Here is a 20637-nt window from a genome sequence, read left to right as displayed (position 1 = left end):
CAACCATTTTCAGGTCTTGCCATAGATTTTCAAGTAGATTTAAGTCTAAACTGTAACTCTGACATTCACTGTCTTCTTGGTAAGCAAATCCAGTGTAGATTTGGCCTTGTGTTTTAGGTTATTGTCCTGCTGAAAGGTGAATTCATCTCCCAGTGCCTGGTGGAAAGCAGACTGAACAAAGTTTTCCTCTAGGATTTTGCCTGGGCTTAGCTCTATTCCGTTTATTTTTTATCCTGAAAAACTCCCCAGTCCTGAACGATTACAAGCATACCCATAACATGATGCAGACACCACTATGCTTGGAAATATAGAGAGTGGTATTCAGTAATGTGCTGTATTGTATTTGCCCCAAACATAAGGCTTTGTATTCAGGACAAAAAGATAATAGCTTTGCCAATTTTGTTTGCAGTATTACTTTAGTGACTTGATGCAAACAGGATGCATGTTTTGGAATATCTTTATTCTGTACAGGCTTCCTTCTTTTCCCTTTGTCAATTAGGTTAGTATTGTGAACTACAATGTTGTATATCCATCATCAGTTTTCTCCTGTCACAGCCATTAAACTCTGTAACCGTTTTAAAGTCACCATTGGCCTCATGGTGAAATCCTTGTGTGGTTTCCTTCCTCTCCGGCAACTGAGTTAGGAAGGACGCCTGTATCTTTGTAGTGACTGGGTGTATTGATACATCATCCAAAGTGTAACTAATAACTTCACCATGCTCAAAGGGATATTCAGTGTCTGCTTCTTTTTTTTTTCTTCCCATCTACCAATAGGTGCCCTTCTTTGCAAGGCATTGGAAAACCTCCCTGGTCTTTGTGGATGAATCTGTGTTTGAAATTCACTGCTTGACTGAGAGACCTTAAAGATATTTCTATATGTGTGGGGTACAGAAATTAGGTAATCATTCAAAAATCATGTTAACCACTATTATTGCACACAGAGTGAGTCCATGCAACTTTTTACTCCTGAACGTATTTAGGCTTGCCATAACAAAGGGGTTGAATACTTATTGACTGAAGACATTTCAGCATTTCATTTTTTATTAATTTGTAAAATGTAGAAAAACATAATTCCACTTTGACATTATTGTGTGTAGGCCAGTGACCAAAACATATCTATATTTAATCAATTTTAAATTCAGGCTGTAACACAACAAAATGTGAAAAAAGTCATGGGGTGTGAATACTTTCTGAAGGCACTGTAAGTATTATTTTGTTGTAGTGGGGACAAGTAACATTAGTACTCTATAAAAATTATAATTTAAGGAAAATGTTTTTAATTTAAAAGTATTAATGTGTCTGTAATAGAATAAACGTGGCAAAAAAGACTGTAGACATGAATAATAAATGCATTTCCATAGCTTCCTAAATATTTTTTTAAACGCTGGTGGAGTACTAAAATGGAGGCATGTTGGCTTCAAAACAGCGCCCCCTGTCAGTCATCTAGTGTATATATAAAGCATTGGGTAGTATATGCACAGCCAGCCGATTTCACAGGCTGCTGCAGAGTATGTCAAATAACATAGAAAAATAAATCAGAATACCGCCATCCCTGACTGTGGGTTTGCTTTGGAAATGTACATGGTCCTTCGATCCGGATAGAAAGTTGAGCATCATGTAGTGCTGAGCGATTAGTGCTTTTTGAGTTCGGTTTCACTAGATTATTCAAAAATAATCACGGTTTTCGATATCTATATATTTTTAAAAACATTAAATGCAGTATGCGTTATGTGTGTTGAATGCTGTAACACAGAATAAAACAATTAATACAAGTTTTTAAAAATACTATTAAATGGTAGTGACTGCCCATTACTTATTAACCATATTTTATTCACATTACTTTATTTTAATAAAACATTTGTTTCGTTTTATTTTAGTAGTTCTTCAAAGTAAATACGGCATACTTTTATGACTGCTGAATACCAACTATCAATCACTTAGATCGTGTATTTTCTGGTAGAGATACCTTGTGAAGCAACTGCTTTTTATCCTTCTCGATCATGCATTCGGTCTTCTCTCAGTCTCTGTGTCTGCTCCACACTGTTCTTATTACAGCCCAGTGCTCCACACAGACCAGACAAGTAGGCGGGCGTGCAATGGATTATGGTCATTGTAGTTAATTACCACGTTTTCTGCGCTAAACTACATAGAATATTGTCCTGTTGGAAACTACAACTCCCTACTACATCGCACAGTTCAGGCTTGACCTGATTAATCTCTACAGAAAGTATGCATTCATCTCACAGAAAAAAAACGAACAAAATGGAATTCAAATAATTGAACCAATGTCGGTCAATTAGTTATTTAAAAAGTGAAAAATAACCAACATTTCTGTTATTCGCTCAGCACTAGCATAAATCGCTCAGCACAAGCAGCACCATGCTTCCCAGAGATACTACTCTTTATGTTTTCAATTGCACACAAGCCCAAAGGAAGGGTAATTGCCTCCAATTGTTTTCCCTCAAATAAGATATATATATTCTCACCAATTTCGTGGTATCCAATTGGTAGTTACAGTCTTGTCCCATCGCTGCAACTCCCGTACGGACTCGGGAGAGGCGAAGGTCGAGAGCCGTGCGTCCTCCGAAACACAACCCAGCCGAGCCGCACTGCTTCTTGACACAATGCCCGCTTAACCCGGAAGCCAGCCACACCAATGTGTCAGAGGCAACACCGTACACCTGGCGACCGTGTCAGCGTGCACTGCGCCCGGTCCGCCACAGGAGTCACTAGTGCGCGATGGGACAAGAATACCCCTGCCTGCCAAAGCCTCCCCTAACCTGGACGACGCTGGGCCAATTGTGCGCCACCCCATGGGTCTCCCGGTCTCGGCCGGCTGCGACAGAGCCTGGACTCGAACCAGGATCTCTAGTGGCACAGCTAGCACTGCGATGCAGTGCCTTAGACCACTGCGCCACTCAGGAGGCCCAGGAATCAGATTTCTGCTGCGATCCCTGCAAAGGACCCTGTTCACATTCTCAAAATAACAATAACATAGAATCATACACAGCCAGAACTGGCTGGATCCACAACATTTCTCAAAGATCTGAAAGTATTCCAAAATATCAGATGTCTACAGTTGAAAAAACATCAACACATCACTAAACCACCATAATCTGTCAACTGTCGTATTCAGCCATTCACAAAGCTCTACTGAAGTCAGGATTTTTTAATGTTACAGTCTGTGGGATGCTTTGAAGTACTCACTTGATTCCTGGGACCTTGGAGCTTGATAAAGCATTCTAAGGGAAAAATAAAAATTACAACTCAGAATACAATACAACTCAGTTAGGGCTGTATAACAATGTAGTGGAGATATATCACCAGATCTGGGTGCATTTCACCTTTTTGCCATCCCAGTTCTGTTTTTGTTCGTCTTTGTCCATATCTGATTCTGTGTCTTCTGGCCCTGGTACATGAAGCAGAAGCACTGGGGAGAATGAGGAAAATAAAGTAAAACAGCGAGCAAGAGAGGGAGTTGGATTTATCTAATTGTCAAATATCTAGAATAAATATATATACAGTGCTGCTTGAAAGTATGTGAACCCTAGAGGGCTGGTCATTATTTTGCTATAAAATATTAAAATAAACATAAAATCCTTATCTAAACCCCAATTCGTAATAAAGACATTCCAAGTAAATGACAGAAACAAAAATAATGATATATTATCATTGTTTGTTTAATTAAAGTGTTTTATTTAACAGAAACTCAGATTTCATGTGTGCAAAAATATGTGAACCCCTTCAGTCAATGGCTTGTGGCACCTCCATTAGCAGCGATAACTTGGACTAAACGTCTCTTATAGCCAGTAATCAGTCTCTGGCATCTGTTTTTGAGGGATTTTTGCCCACTCCTCCTTACAGAACTCAGCCAATTGAGTGAGGTTTGAGGGGTGTCTGGCATGAACTGCCCTCTTCAGGTCCTGCCACAGCATCTCGATTGGATTAGGTCAGGACTTTGACTTGGCCAATCCAATACACAAATCTTCTATCTCCTGAGCCATTCTTTGGTAGATTTGCTTGAATACTTTGGGTCGTTGTCTTGTTGGAAGACCCATTTTCGGCCCAGCTTTAGCTCCTTGACTGATGGCCTGACGTTCTGTTCAAGAATCTCCTGGTATACCTCAGAATTCATGGTTCCCTTAATGATGTGGAGTCGTCCAGGTCCAGAGGAGGAAAAGCAGCCCCAGATCTTGACATTCCCACCACCATGCTTGACTGTTTGGATAAGGTTATTTTGGTGGTAGGAAGTGTTGGGTTTTTGCCAAACATAGCAGTGTTGATTGTGACCAAAAAGGTCAATTTTGGACTCATCGGTCCAGAGAATGGACTTCCAGAAACATTCAGGTTTGTCCAGGTGGTCTCTGGCAAAGTTAAGACGGGCAGTTTGGTTCTTTTTTGACAGCAGAGGCTTCTTCCTAGCAACCCTCCCATGAATGGCATTTCGATTCAGTGTTCTTCTTATTGTTGAAGTATGCACAGTTACCTGAGATGCAGCAAGGGAGGTCTGCAAATCTCTAGGTTATGTTTGGGTTGGCTTTTACCTGATTTATTATTGTTCTTGTGGCTCTTGTAGATATTTTGGAAGGGCGTCCACTTCTAAGCCGAGTTGCTGTCATGTTAAATGCTCTCTATTTGTAAACTATTTGCCTCACAGTGGACTGATGGAGCTCAAATCGTTTTGAGATTATTTTATAGCCTTCCCCAGACTTATGTGCTCTGAGATCTCCTTTCCTCTCGGCATGGTGTGCTTTGCATTCACCTGGATGGGTAACACCAAACTGACCAGGTTTCTTATCTCCATTTATCAGAGTCCTGCCCCAACACTTTCCTAACAATCTCTCCTTTGATTGGTTCATTTGGTAGCTAATTATTTACCCACCTGATTCTACTTACCTACTTGATTTAACCAATGCAACTTGGGGTTCACTTATTTTTGCACCTGCAGTAATTCCTTTTTAATTTAGTTTTTCTACTAAACGCATGATTTCCTCTACACCAACATATGGTATTGGGGTTCACATACTTTCAAGCAGCACTGTATATATTGAATTACCCACGCCAGCGTAGCCTGAAAATATTTCTGGTATCTCAGATTGTTCTGTCAATTCTCACATAGTAACTTCATTGTGAGAAAGGATGTTTGACATGCTTTTAACATTTGTATCACAATCAATTTTTTAGAAAATCATGATGAAAGTGGCCATTTTAGGCCCTTTTTAGACCTATAAATGCCTCCTGTAAGACCCTATGATCTGTGAACCGTACATGAAACAGACAACATCTTTGTGTCATACTCCTTATAGTGTTCTCTAAAATATGGAGTATGTCTAGATTCTGAAATACAACATTTCACATTCATTTATTCAACATAAAAAATATGAATATTCATATCTCAAAAGTACCCTTTTTGATTTTGCTTATTTTAACCCTTTGACGCATACGATCACATATTTGTGATCATTGTTGAGTGATCCCTGCAGCGTACGATCACAAATATGTGATTGGAACAGTAGCAACCGAACATATGATGCAACAAACGTGTCTAAACAGCATTGTTGTCTGAAAAGCATCTAAACAATGTTTTGTACTGATGGGAAATAAAGGTCTTCACAACTTTATTCCTCAATTTCACCTTTTATTGTAAAAGATAAATGCGAACGTCATCATCCAAACATCACACGGAACACATCCACAGCCAAACCCATTCCATAAACCAGTCTAAATAACAGGTTGCGCTGACCAAAAAACTAAACATAAGTTAGCGACCTAACAGCTAGACTTGTTTACAATGTACCACAAGGGAGAAATGTAATATTGTTTAGAAAAGAGATGCGTGTCAGCGAAGCTAACAGCAGCTAAATTCTTTATGATGGCAGCCATGTTTGTTTATGTTTGACAAGCAAAAACTCCCTAATTCCTGAATGCATTCACTATAAGATGCAAATAAACAAAGTCAAAGTCAAAGATGGCTGCGCCCATTGCCTGAAAAATATGAGCTTAGTTTGGCCACTTTTCAGCATATTACAAATCTTCGATGTACGTGTTACAGTGTATACAAGAACCGGAGCACATGACTTGACAATTAGTTTACTGTTTTTGACAAATCACAAAGCAAATAAAATGTTATCACCTCACAGGTCATCACCCCAAATACAAGCCTACTGCCTAGCCTAACTATAGTGTAAAAGCTAAACAGAGATTAAACCATTTTAGTGGGGTTTGTGGGGGGTTCCTCTCATTTGTGGGGGTTTTTCAAGTCTATGGGGGGTAGAAATGGGGGGGAAGTATCGTGGGGGGATATGATGCAGGAAATATTACTATGATGGGGGATTTATCAATAAATGGGGGGCAAACACAGGAGAAAACACAGGAGAAGTTTATACGCTAAATAAAAATAAAACCCCTGGAAATGGGGGTCTGAGCTGGCAACCCTGAGGTACCATAGTTACAATCTGATGGCGCGTTCAAAACAACTGGGAACTCAGAAATCACCGACTTCCAACTTCAGTGCGTTCAAGACAACTGGGAACTCGGAAAAAAAACAAGCTCAGACTGAGAAAAATCGTTTTGAACAGTCATCCAACTCGGAATTAAAACTCGGGAAATCGGCCACTTTATAGAGCTCCGACCTTCTGACCTGAAGATCACTAAGGTCATGATTTGACCTCAGATTTTTCAGAGTTCCCAGTTGTCTTGAAAGCACCATAAGTCAGTCGAGTGAACTATCCCTTGTTATAACATCTTTGGTCTGACAGACGCTTACGTGACAACCAGAATTCATTGGATGATGTCAACAAACATGGAGCCACACATAGCTGGCAAATAGCTTAGCATTAGCTCATCATAATCAGTACAACCTTCAAAAAAGTATTTTACACACGTGTCCATTTCAATCTATGCAAGAATTGGAATGCATGATTTGTCACCAGTACTTGAAAACTTGAATAAAATAGTAAATACATTATGATCCATACATACATACGGCAGGTAGCTTAGTGGTTAAGAGCGTTGTGCCAGTAACCGAAAGGTCGCTGGTTCTAATCCCTGAGCCGACTAGGTGAAAAATCTGTCGATGTGCCCTTGAGCATGGCACTTAACCCTAATTGCTCCTGTAAGTCGCTCTGGATAAGAGCGTCTGCTAAATGACTAAAAATGTAAATGTATGCTACAGTAGAAACGACAACACGATATCCAGAAAATAAGGCACTTACTTTGATAGGAACGCACACATGTCCAAAGTCCAATTTGTAAGGAAAACAACAATGAAGGCAATGCAGGCACCAGCCAGAAAATGTGCCAGGGGAAAAGTTAGTGCAATGCCTGTTCTGACTAAAGATGCGCAATGTGTTCATACTTATTCTGCGGAAACACTGGGAAAGTGATTGGGCTCTCGTTGAAGAGAGAAGTTTGTTTGGCTCAGTAAAGCCTCAAACATAAATTGTCCACAACAGTGAAATGGGCTACTTCTTATGTGAATTAATGAGGAGGCGGAACACACCGTCACGACTCCCTCCAAAGCTGCCTCATCTCCTTGTTCGGGCAGGCTTCGGCCTTCTAGCCACTGCTGCTCCTCTTTTCATCATTCCATTTGTTTTGTCTTGTTTTTCACACACACCTGGTACATATCCCCTCATCAGTCTCTGTATAATTATTCCCTCTGCTCCCCCATGTCTTTGTGTGTTATTGTTCCATGTGGAGGTGTCGCTAGCTCGTGTTGAGCATTATGTTATGTCGCCGGGATATTCACCCGTGTGTTTTGTTTTCCCAGTACGCATTTAAGTCGCACTGTATTTGGTTTACGCATTGCTGCAGACTGGTGTATTGGCCTAATAAACCATATTCTTTGATTCACACCTCCTGCGCCTGGCTCCGTCCTACTCACCTTGTTACACACCTCAATTCAAACTGTTGTTAGAAAATACAACTTGTTAGAAAATCTTTTGAAATTGACAAGTTGAAACATAGCCTATAGATAATTAGCAGGCAGAGTGCCTTGGTTTGAGGGAAGCGTGGGTTAACTGTCCTGTTGCATAACAATCACATTTTGGAACAATGAGTGCATTCTGACATCACGCGGTGACCGTTAGAGATATTTGGAACTCACACGTCGCCAGGCACCACACCCTCATAGAGTAATTTATTTCCCTTAATCATATCACAATCAACTTTAACCAGTTGAATGTAGACACAAATATAATACTTTTTTGTATATACATTTTTCTGAAATAATGTATTAAAATATGCAAATGATGCGATCTCATTAAATATGCCCATATTTGCATTTCGCGCAAATCCATTCTTCTGGACACTGTATGAAGTCAGTCATACTAAAGACATGTGCGTAAAATGCATTTTTTGGCACGTTTTAAATGAAAATACTATCTAGAATAAAATAAATTGACAACATATTAACAATTCCCTCTGGGCAAGGCTGGAGAATATATCTAAGAATAACCACACAACATTTGGTGAATGCAGATGATTCTGAAGCTGATAAAAATGTGCACTGAATTTAGACTACCAAACGCCAAACACCTATTTAGACCCAATCACCATCTCTTCAAAGTAAGTTACTAAATATAGTCCAGTTTGTAACATTCTCTATGAAATGGGCTTTTAAATGTGTAATTTAATGTGGTAGGCAGTGAGCTTTGCAAATTATTGATATATGTTCATTTGAAAGTGGTTAATTAACATTCATGAACATTTAGATGACAGTAGTATGTTAAACTAAAGAAAAGTTGACATTATGTTTACTTTTTGAAAATCCAAAAATAATGGACCAAAATACCAACAAGTCTCCAAATTGATAGGTAGATGCAAAAATGTTATTTCAGCATGTGGTGCCTGGCCTTAAGACATTGTTTGTAACAATATACTATTTAGACAGTGGCCTCTGGTACTTTGTAATTTCAGAAAATGTCCATAATATATTTGCAGTAATAGTGGAATGATAGTGTTTCACAATGTTACTTACTGGCCAGTGTTGTGATTGCCTGTGATATTCACCTATTGATTTCTCCCACCGGAGCGGCATCTGTTGTAAAAATGTGAAAGCTGTTCTGACTTTGTGGCTGTGTTATCTAGTGGAAATCACTGTCCTTTCCTGGTTTCTAAAATTCTACACTGTTCGCTCAATTTCAGTTTATGTGAGAAAACAAGCACTGAATATTGTAGGGAATCATACCATCTAAATTGCTGTGAAATTTCTTTTCAATAACAAAAACTATTGTTTTTAAATCGCGATTTTGGTCCACCAGCTTCAAACTGCTGTAATTACTATATTTTTGTTTATTGAAAAGATATCTCACAGCGATGTAGATGGTACAATGATTTCCTACACTATTCAGTGCTTGTTTTCTCACATAAACTGAAATTGAGCGAATTTTAGCAACCAGGAAATGACAGAGCGATTTCAACAAGATAACACAGCCACAAAGTCAGAACAGCTTTCAAATTTTTACAACAGATGCCGCTCTGGCGGGAGAAATCAATAGGTGAATATCACAGGCAATCACAACACTGGCCGGTAAGTAATATTGTGAAACACTATCATTCCACTATTACTGCAGATATATTATGGACATTTTCTGAAATTACAATGCAAAACAATATATATATATCCTATGTGTAGCACAGGGGTCTCCAACCTTTTCTAGCATGAGAGCTACTTTAAAAAAAGAAACATGTTGCAAGCTTTTATTTTTGCTTTCAAATAGGCAAATGTGTCTCTTCTCCTCTCCCCTGCAACTCTTCCCCGGGTCCTTAGTGTACAAGAGAAAGTAGTGCACCGTTTCCTGTCAATATACAGTGGGGAAAAAAAGTATTTAGTCAGCCACCAATTGTGCAAGTTCTCCCACTTAAAAAGATGAGAGAGGCCTGTAATTTTCATCATAGGTACACGTCAACTATGACAGACAAAATGAGAAAAAAATTCCAGAAAATCACATTGTAGGATTTTTAATGAATTTATTGGCATATGATGGTGGAAAATAAGTATTTGGTCAATAACAAAAGTTTCTCAATACTTTTGTTATATACCCTTTGTTGGCAATGACACAGGTCAAACGTTTTCTGTAAGTCTTCACAAGGTTTTCACACACTGTTGCTGGTATTTTGGCCCATTCCTCCATGCAGATCTCCTCTAGAGCAGTGATGTTTTGGGGCTGTCGCTGGGCAACACAGACTTTCAACTCCCTCCAAAGATTTTCTATGGGGTTGAGATCTGGAGACTGGCTAGGCCACTCCAGGACCTTGAAATGCTTCTTACGAAGCCACTCCTTCGTTGCCCGGGCGGTGTGTTTGGGATCATTGTCATGCTGAAAGACCCAGCCACATTTCATCTTCAATGCCCTTGCTGATGGAAGGAGGGTTTCACTCAAAATCTCACGATACATGGCCCCATTCATTCTTTCCTTTACACGGATCAGTCGTCCTGGTCCCTTTGCAGAAAAACAGCCCCAAAGCATGATGTTTCCAACCCCATGCTTCACAGTAGGTATGGTGTTCTTTGGATGCAACTCAGCATTCTTTGTCCTCCAAACATGACGAGTTGAGTTTTTACCAAAAAGTTTATTTTGGTTTCATCTGACCATATGACATTCTCCCAATACTCTTCTGGATCATCCAAATGCACTTCAGACGGTCCTGGACATGTACTGGCTTAAGCAGGGGGACACGTCTCGCACTGCAGGATTTGAGTCCCTGGCAGCGTAGTGTGTTACTGATGGTAGGCTTTGTTACTTTGGTCCCAGCTCTCTGCAGGTCATTCACTAGGTCCCCCCGTGTGGTTCTGGGATTTTTGCTCACCGTTCTTGTGATCATTTTGACCCCACGGGGTGAGATCTTGCGTGGAGCCCCAGATCGAGGGAGATTATCAGTGGTCTTGTATGTCTTCCATTTCCTAATAATTGCTCCCACAGTTGATTTCTTCAAACCAAGCTGCTTACCTATTGCAGATTCAGTCTTCCCAGCCTGGTGCAGGTCTACAATTTTGTTTTTGGTGTCCTTTGACAGCTCTTTGGTCTTGGCCATTGTGGAGGTTGGAGTGTGACTGTTTGAGGTTGTGGACAGGTGTCTTTTATACTGATAACAAGTTCAAACAGGTGCCATTAATACAGGTAACGAGTGGAGGACAGAGGAGCCTCTTAAAGAAGAAATTACAGGTCTGTGAGAGCCAGAAATCTTGCTTGTTTGTAGGTGACCAAATACTTATTTTCCACCATAATTTGCAAATAAATTCATTAAAAATCCTACAATGGGATTTTCTGGATTTTATTTTCTCAATTTGTCTGTCATAGTTGACGTGTACCTATGATGAAAATTACAGGCCTCTCTCATCTTTTTAAGTGGGAGAACTTGCACAATTGGTGGCTGACTAAATACTTTTTTTCCCCACTGTACCTGGTAAAATAATTAATAAACAATTCTAAAATCTGTGAATGTTTTTCCAAAATTATGTTTTATATTTTCCCAAATTATGTTTTTTCAGTTTTATTTGTCCTGATTTTAGATTTTTGTTTTGTTTTTCACTCTCAAAATTACAATTGTTAATTCGAGAAACAACGAAATTGGATGTTCTGAGTCGATGTCAATGCTTTGGTCTGGGAGAAAACCTTTTTTTTGTGTGTGTGTAATTCCCCTTTAATTGCCCATCTAGTGTGCCTTCTAATGTGCCGGTCTAGTGATGGTTCTGTACTGCTGCTGCTCAATTCATGGCAAAGTTTGCAAATAACAAGTAATAGATGCAAATTATATACTTACTCCCCTGTAGCTCAGTTGGTAGAGCATGGCGCTTGCAACGCCAGGGTTGTGGGTTCGTTTCCCACGGGGGGCCAGTATGAAAAATGTATGCACTCACTAACTGTAAGTCGCTCTGGATAAGAGCGTCTGCTAAATGACTAAAATGTCAAATGTAATGATATACTTCTGCCAAGTAAGCCTACTTTGCAGTTAACATTTAATTGAGAAGGTTTTGGGGGAAGTACTTCTATCAACTCACAAGATGGTTATCGCATCAACTGGCTACACACTGAGTGATAGACAAACGCCCGCACCACACAGACAGAAAGGGGCAATATTGCTGGAAATTAATTGGCAGATAATGTGTTAGATTTGGCTTTTTAAGCCAATAGCGGCTAACCAGGGATGGGATAATTTCAATGTTGCGTTAGTTAGATAGTAGCTGGAAGCTTGCGGTGTCTGATACTTGTGAGATTTGTTTATAACAGTTTGCGGTGGAACACGTTGTTGGAGACCCCTGGTGTAGCACCTTTAACCAATCACAGCCCTCCTTTAGGATTGCACATTCAGCAAATCACCAGCAAATTCCCTTTGAATCCATTTCCCCATTCACTATGTTAGGAGAGAGCCCACTCTGGAAATGTGATGAATTTATAGAGTATATTGTTCCAAACATCAAAAAGGCTACTTTTAATATATTAATATTTTTTATGTTGAATAAATTAATGTGAAAAATTGTATTTCATAATCAAGACATACTCCATATTTTCGAGCACACTACAAGGAGTATAATGACACCAAGATGTTGTCTGTATCATGTACGGTTCACAGATCATTGGGTCTTACAGGAGGCATGTATAGGTCTAAAAATTGCCACTTTCATCATAATTTTCTAAAGAATTGTTTGTGATACAAATGTAAAAAGCATGTCAAACATCTTTCCTCCCAATGAAGTTTCTATGTGAGAATTGCCAGAACAATCTGAGATACTCCAAATATTTTGGGCCTACGCTGGCATGGAATCGCCCGAAAACACTTCAGACAGCCATTAGTATAATATAACATTGAGAACCACTTGGATATTCCTATTCGTCCCTTGAGTAATGTCTAAAGCCTTTTATCATGTACACTAGAGACTATTCAATAGTTAAATAAAGAGTAGCCGGCAAAGCCATTACAAAATATTTAATTGTCAATACATTGTATACCACCTCCCTCATCACAATTAATGGCTAATTGGCTAATTAATCAGGGCTGGACTCAAAAATGGTTATTAAGCCTACCAACTGGAAACAGAGCATTGTACCCTACAATGGCTATTAATTCCTCTCATGGGGTCATTGTAGGGCCAATACATTTTGTTATCTGTTTCTGTCCAAAATAATTAATGTCTAATGATGAACTAATGGAAAGTTTATAAAACTTGTAGTATCAAGTTCAAATCCAACACACCTCGTTTAGGCTGCATGTCCTGTGAGCCTCCTGCGAAAATGTCCTGTGGGTTCAAAGTGCTCTGATGCAACGCAGAGTCTGAGTTAGTCCTATAGCACAGGGAAAGAGACATACACCACTTAGGGGTGACCAAATGTATCAGTTGTGGAAAGTCAAGGGGACGTTCCACAATGAAATCCCAACAGTATCACATGTCACATAGTTAGGTTATCTTACCTCCTCCAACTGGTGTCGGGTGGGGGTGACAGATACACCGAGCCATATGGACAGCTATCAATGTGATACCCCTGGTTAAGGGCAACACAAATCTGTAGCATTTCACAACTCAAGTCAATGGATGTAAAACACCATTATGCCATATAGTACAGCATATGCTTTTGAAGTAAAATGGTTAAAGATGTTGCATCGTGGTGCTTGCGTTAATGAATCAAAGGCAAATTAATTGGTAATTACTGTAAAATTACTACGTAATTACCATATTACCATGTTATTCATAATCAAATATCCGTTGCACAGCAGACTGTAAGTGTTATCAACTATAAAGTAGCGTAAACCGACAGTAAAAGATATTTGGCGTCCATGTTTGTCGAGGGGCCTTCCGTGTGGGGACGTGATGCGGTTTCTGTCCCGGTAAACTCTGTCAACCAATCCATGATGCCGTGTTGTTCTGCTCGTGCCACCTGAACCTTGAAAAGGAGTCTGCAGAGACCAACAAAGAAAACCAGTTACAAGCTTCATAGATAAATGATAGCAAAATACATGTCAACAAAAGAGTAAACACATCTACCATTTAGGGTAAGACCACACATACAGCGCCTTCAGAAAGTCTTCACAACCCTTGACTTGATTTTTTAAAATTGAGATTTTTTTTGTCACTGGCCTACACACAATACCCCATAATGTCAAAGTGGACTTGTGTTTAGAAATGTTTACAAATTAATAAAAAAATTAAAAGCGGAAATGTCTTCAGTCAATAAGTATTCAAGCACTTTGTTATGGCAAGCCTAAATAAGTTCAGGAGTAAAATGTGCTTAACAAGTCACATAATAAATTCCATGGACAATAATAGTGTTTAATATGATTTTTGAATGACTACCTCATCTCTGTACACCACACATACAAATATATGTAAGGTCCCTCAGTCAAGCAGTGAATTTCAAACACAGATTCAACCACAAAGACCAGGGAGGTTTCCCAATGCCTCGCAAAGAAGGGCACCTATTGATAGATGAGTAAAATATTTAAAAAAAAGCAGACATTGAATATCCCTTTGAGCATGGTGAAGTTATTAATTACACTTTGGATGGTGTATCAATACACCCAGTCACTACAAAGATACAGGCGTCCTTCCCTACTCAGTTGCCGGAGAGGAAGGAAACCATGAGGGATTTCACCATGAGGCCAATGGTGACTTTAAAACAGTTACAGAGTTTAATGGCTGTGATAGGAGAAAACTGAGGATGGATCAACAACTATGTAGTTACTCCACAATACTAACCTAATTGACCAATTGAAAAGAAGGAAGTCTTGTTTGCAAGAAGACACTAAAGTAATACTGAAATAAGTGTGGCAAAGCAATGATCTTTTTGTCTTGAATACTAAGTTATGTTTGGGGCAAATCCAATACAACACATTACTGAGTACCACTCTCCATATTGTCAAATCTGCTTGAAAATCTATAGCAAGACCTGAAAATGGTTGTCTAGCAATGGTCAACAACCAATTTGACAGAGCTTGAAGAATTTTGAAAAGAATAATGGGCAAATGTTGCACAATCCAGGTGTGGAAAGCTCTTAGAAACTTACCCAGAAATACTCACAGCTGTAATCGCTGCCAAAGGTGCTTCTCCAAAGTATTGACTCAGGGGTGTGAATACTTATGTAAATTACAATTAGCTAACATTTCTAAAAACACATTTTCACTTTGTCATCATGGGGTATTGTGTGTAGATGGGTGAGATGTTTTTTTTTTTATATCCATTTTGAATTCAGGCTGTAACACAACAAAATGTGGACGGGTATGAATACTTTCTGAAGGCACTGTATGCCAAACTGAGTCCTACAACACACACACTTACCTGAAAAGGCATGTCAATGGTGCCATTTCCAATCTGATTGACATTTGGCAATGATCCGCCATAGTACTGCCCACGGTTTTGTCCCAGCTGTAAATACTGGGTCTTCTGTAACTGTAACTGTATAAGGAGAATGAGGAAACAAAACAAGAAGCAAACATGGCGTCAGATAATGTTAGGTATGAAATATTCAAAAAATAATTCTATAAACAAAATGAGTGACACAGAGAGCACAAAAATTCTGACTGACCAAAAAACAACACTTTCCTTGTTTAACATTGATTTTATAGATTACAAATCACTCCATCCAGCTCAGTTAGTACCAAGGGGATAAGACTTGTCTGGCCTAAGCGAGCGCCTATTGATGCGTGAAAATGACATTTACACACCTTTAACCTCAAATGTACCTAATAAGCTTCATAGAGAAAATCGATTTTCCAGTAATTACAGATCACCCGTGACTAAAATATGTTTTCATTATTTACAATCTTGCCACACCGCCTCATCTTGACATTGAATGGCGCCACATACAGTGAGGGAAAAAAGTATTTGATCCCCTGCTGAATTTGTACATTTGCCCACTGACAAAGACATGATCAGTCTATAATTTTAATGGTAGGTTTATTCGAACAGTGAGAGACAGAATAACAACAACAAAAATCCAGAAAAATGCATGTCAAAAATGTTATAAATTGATTTGCATTTTAATGAGGGAAATAAGTATTTGACCCCTCTGCAAAACATGACTTAGTACTTGGTGGCAAAACCCTTGTTGGCAATCACAGAGGTCAGACGTTTCTTGTAGTTGGCCACCAGGTTTGCACACATCTCAGGAGGGATTTTGTCCCGCTCCTCTTTGCAGATCTTCTCCAAGTCATTAAGGTTTCGAGCCTGACGTTTGGCAACTCGAACCTTCAGCTCCCTCCACAGATTTTCTATAGGATTAAGGTCTGGAGACTGGCTAGGCCACTCCAGGACCTTAATGTGCTTCTTCTTGAGCCACTCCTTTGTTGCCTTGGCCGTGTTATTTGGGTCATTGTCATGCTGGAATACCCATCCACGACCCATTTTCAAAGCCCTGGCTGAGGGAAGGAGGTTCTCACCCAAGATTTGATGGTACATGGCCCTGTCCATCGTCCCTTTGATGCGGTGAAGTTGTCCTGTCCCCTTAGCAGAAAAACACCCCCAAAGCATAATGTTTCCACCTCCATGTTTGACGGTGGGGATGGTGTTCTTGGGGTCATAGGCAGCATTCCTCCTCCTCCAAACACAGCGAGTTGAGTTGATGCCAAAGAGCTCGATTTTGGTCTCATCTGACCACAACACTTTCACCCAGTTCTCCTCTGAATCATTCAGATGTTCATTGGCAAACTTCAGACGGGCCTGTATATGTGCTTTCTTGAGCAGGGGGACCTTGCGGGCGCTGCAGGATTTCAGTCCTTCACGGCGTAGTGTGTTACCAATTGTTTTCTTGGTGACTATGGTCCCAGCTGCCTTGAGATCATTGACAAGATCCTCCTGTGTAGTTCTGGGCTGATTCCTCACCGTTCTCATGATCATTGCAACTCCACGAGGTGAGATCTTGCATGGAGCCCCAGGCCGAGGGAGATTGACAGTTATTTTGTGTTTCTTCCATTTGCAAATAATCGCAACAACTGTTGTCAACTTCCCACCATGCTGCTTGGCGATGGTCTTGTAGCCCATTCCAGCCTTGTGTAGGTCTACAATCTTGTCCCTGACATCCTTGGAGAGCTCTTTGGTCTTGGCCATGGTGGAGAGTTTGGAATCTGATTGATTGATAGCTTTTGTGGACAGGTGTCTTTTATACAGGTAACAAGCTGAGATTAGGAGCACTCCCTTTAAGAGTGTGCTCCTAATCTCAGTTTGTTACCTATATAAAAGACACCTGGGAGCCAGAAATCTTTCTGATTGAGAGGGGTCAAATACTTATTTCCCTCATTAAAATGCAAATCAATTTATAACATTTTTGACATGCGTTTTTCTGGATTTCTTTGTTGTTATTCTGTCTCTCACTGTTCAAATAAACCTACCATTAAAATTATAGACAGATCATTTCTTTGTCAGTGGGCAAACGTACAAAATCAGCAGGGGATCAAATACTTTTTTCCCTCACTGTATAGGCCTAGCTGGGATAACCATTACCTATATTAATGTCTTTCCATCCCTACAAAAACTCAAGGTCACACCCTTATAGATTCAACAGTTCACCTGCTATGAGTATGCAAATAGTTGATCCATGATTGGCTGTGATTTCAGGTGGTGACAGCCAACTACATACATTTCAGGAAGTTATATTATGTACTAGAGATACTGAGTAATATCACGAGACAATTATTTTGTTATTTTGTTTAGAAAATCTGGTATTACTCATGTAAAGAAATCAAAGTTGTTTAATCCTATATGCAGATAGTACCCAAGCTGTTCATGTCTGTCACACACCCACTATTGACTAAAGCAGGGAAATCATTTAATAACAATCTCTAAAGCCTATCTCTCCAGAGTATTTCAAAAATACAGTAATCTCCCAATAGTGAGTCAAGTTTGAATACATCTTGTTATTTTGTTGACAGAAGATTACATGCATTTTGGGATCAGTGTTTCAGAAATCCAACCACATATGAATCTAGTCAAAAGGGTGAATGTGACTACTTCAGTGAACTTGTAGGCCCACTGCACTGTCAAAAGTTATTATCAAATACTGAGTATTAGACTTAACGTTCCTATTATTGTATGCATATGTTACAAAGTAAGTATTATGTTTTTACCCTCATACTATACTAGGGCTGGGAATTGCCTGGGACCTCATGATTCGATATTATCACAATACTTAGGTGTCGATACGATATGTATTGCGATTCTCACGATTCTATATGTATTGCGATTCGATACTGTGATTTTATTGCAATTCGATGTTCCAAACATATATTGCTCACCATATGTCTGCTGCAGAGGGTCAAGAGAGAGCCATGAGAAAATGAGTTATCAGTCATAGAAATAAAAGTGTTGAAAACCAATTGGCTGCCTATTTAAAAAGAAAATGGAAAACAAGCTATGAAAGAAAAATACTGGAGTTTTGGTGCAGGTATACAGGCAACTAGCACAAAAATAATATTGCGATTTTGTCAAAATGATACGATATATTGTCCAAAATAATATCCTGATATGTAACTGTATCGATTTTGTAACCCATCATTATACTATAGGGCCAAAAGCAATATGTTAAAGAGATTCTTGTATACTTTTTAGCTAGTAGATCTGAATGTAGTGCTCATGAGCCAAAAGTGGTCCCCAAAAATTGCAGATATGTGCACCACGTCATTGCTCTCTCTCTCTGCTGTGTGTGCATCTTGCTAGCAGTCACTCAAATGGTGAGGGGCTAAAGCTCATTGGCTAGAACTGGAATTGCTAGGGGGCTGCCCCACGTGAGGTAAAATATAGGGGAAAAGGCGCATAATTTCCAGAAAAACAATTGCTTTCAAACTAGGGATTTCATGGCTAATTGAGGTAACAGTAATTCTGCTCATAGATTATGCATGTCTGAACTACACATTGACACATCCAGCCCAAAGTTCCGGAGCATGTCTTTATATAGTGAAACCTATACTCTTCCCAAATGTGTTAGTTGAAATTGCACCCAGGTATGCCTTCCAAAGGTTCCGACCTAACAATAAATCACCTACTCCAGGAAAAATAATAGATGTTACCTCAACACTGACTGAATCAATAGAAAATGTATTAATTATAGAAAATGTGTTACTTTCTACTGCGAATTAAAAACATAAACTGTAGCTCAGTTGGTAGAGCATGGCGCTTGCAACGCCAGGGTTGTGGGTTCGTTTCCCACGGGGTGCCAGTATGAAAATATATGCACTCACTAACTGTAAGTCGCTCTGGATAAGAGCGTCTGCTAAATGACTAAAATGTAAAAATGATAACTGTCCAATGTATGGTACCATCCAAATAAGGATGCAGTCATTTAACCAGTCAGTGAGCTATGCCAATGTTGCTACAGTATCTCAGAACCCGCCCATTTGAAACTATTTCAAATGCGCGGGTTCTGCTGGCAACGTTTCTCAAATGCACCAATGTTATTTCGTATACATTTTGTAGAAAAATGTACTGCCAAAACCACTGACATGACATTGATGAAGAGCGCAATATTCTGCTGGCATTAGAGGCCTGCGGCATGCGGTTTAACATCAACATAATCTGTGCGGGGTTGTCCTCATCGTTGATATGCCACTGTCAATCATATTACTGTACTTGTCTGCCCAGTCTCACAGCACGAATGCTTTTTCCACCTGATTATTAGGCTATATGTCTTTGGTGATCTCTAAACTGAAAATACTGCATTCCAAAATGTTTCAATACATAGAAATTGCTGTTCATCTGAAGCTTCTTCCTCCCTTTGAGCGCGATCAGAAAAACCAACGAACGTTCTATTTTGATGTGGCTGTCAAACACGCATGCACGCCCCATATTAGTTGGCTATTGCTTTGCACTGGAGATATATTGTGCAACTTTTGAAGACGGGGGTCTGGAGTCGGGATACCGCTCCATTTGAGAATAATTACACGAATACGATAATAAGGCGGCTGGTTGCCATTCATGTCAATAATATTTGCTGGCACATATGGGGCTGTTTGTTATTGTTTACCTCCCTGGCCAAGCTAAGTGCCCGCCGCGCATATTCCTGCATTTGACAGCTCACGAGCAATAACAGCAAATGGGTAAAAACAGAGACGCTTACCCTCGCTGCTCGAGTAATACTCAAATCTTTCATCACTTCCTCGAATGCTGCGGTCTCCTCTGCCTGCTTCTGATTATGTAAAGCGATTTTCTCGCTAAATTTCCGCGGATTGTTTGATGTCGCCATGTTTCGCTCTTCTGCTCCGCTTTCCCTCAATGACGTTGCATGCACACGTCCTTGGGCGTGGGCGTAGTTTACGCGCACATCTGGAACGTCTGCATTCCCAACCTTTTTCACCAGGGATGGGTAAAATACAAAAAGTTATATTAAATTATAAATTTCCCCCTCATTGTTGCTTGTCTGAACATGTTATCCACTGTCCAGTTGTCAGTATGCGGATAATAACAAAAATAAGATAACTTTCATTAATTATCCTCTAAAGAACTTGTTTGTCAGGTTCTTCTTCTTTTGACTGCCTTTTGTATCCACTTAGCCTACTGTAGCCTTCATGGCATAACAATACTCCATCCTGTTCCCCTTATTTTCCTCTGATGAAAGTTATAGTCTATAAAAGTGGTTGTGTGTCTGTTCCTTTCCAGTTCTTGTAGGCCTAGTGTCTTTAGTAACTAACCACTGGCCAGATGTCCCCACTCAA

General features: G+C 39.7%; 1 protein-coding gene across 1 annotated transcript in view; it reads right to left on the bottom strand.

Annotated features, from left to right (window-relative positions):
• LOC311150751 (CREB-regulated transcription coactivator 1-like) overlaps positions 1-20193 on the bottom strand; it is a 30655-nt gene extending 10462 nt beyond the window's left edge. Inside the window, exons 1-7 of the mRNA XM_084188275.1 lie at positions 20043-20193; positions 15275-15391; positions 13768-13896; positions 13414-13475; positions 13198-13286; positions 3345-3430; positions 3208-3242 (exon numbers count right to left, since the gene is read on the bottom strand). Of these exons, the coding sequence (XP_084044401.1) occupies positions 3208-3242; positions 3345-3430; positions 13198-13286; positions 13414-13475; positions 13768-13896; positions 15275-15391; positions 20043-20168 (644 nt within the window). The 5' untranslated portion in view covers positions 20169-20193. The remainder of the gene's footprint in view (positions 1-3207; positions 3243-3344; positions 3431-13197; positions 13287-13413; positions 13476-13767; positions 13897-15274; positions 15392-20042) is intronic.
• Positions 20194-20637: the final 444 nt, after the last annotated feature.

This window comes from Coregonus lavaretus (assembly GCF_964263955.1).
Source record: "Coregonus lavaretus genome assembly, chromosome: 23".
Taxonomy (NCBI): Eukaryota; Metazoa; Chordata; class Actinopteri; order Salmoniformes; family Salmonidae; genus Coregonus; species Coregonus lavaretus.
Note: the sequence above shows the minus strand (reverse complement) of the source record. Positions and strands in the feature narration are given on the sequence as shown.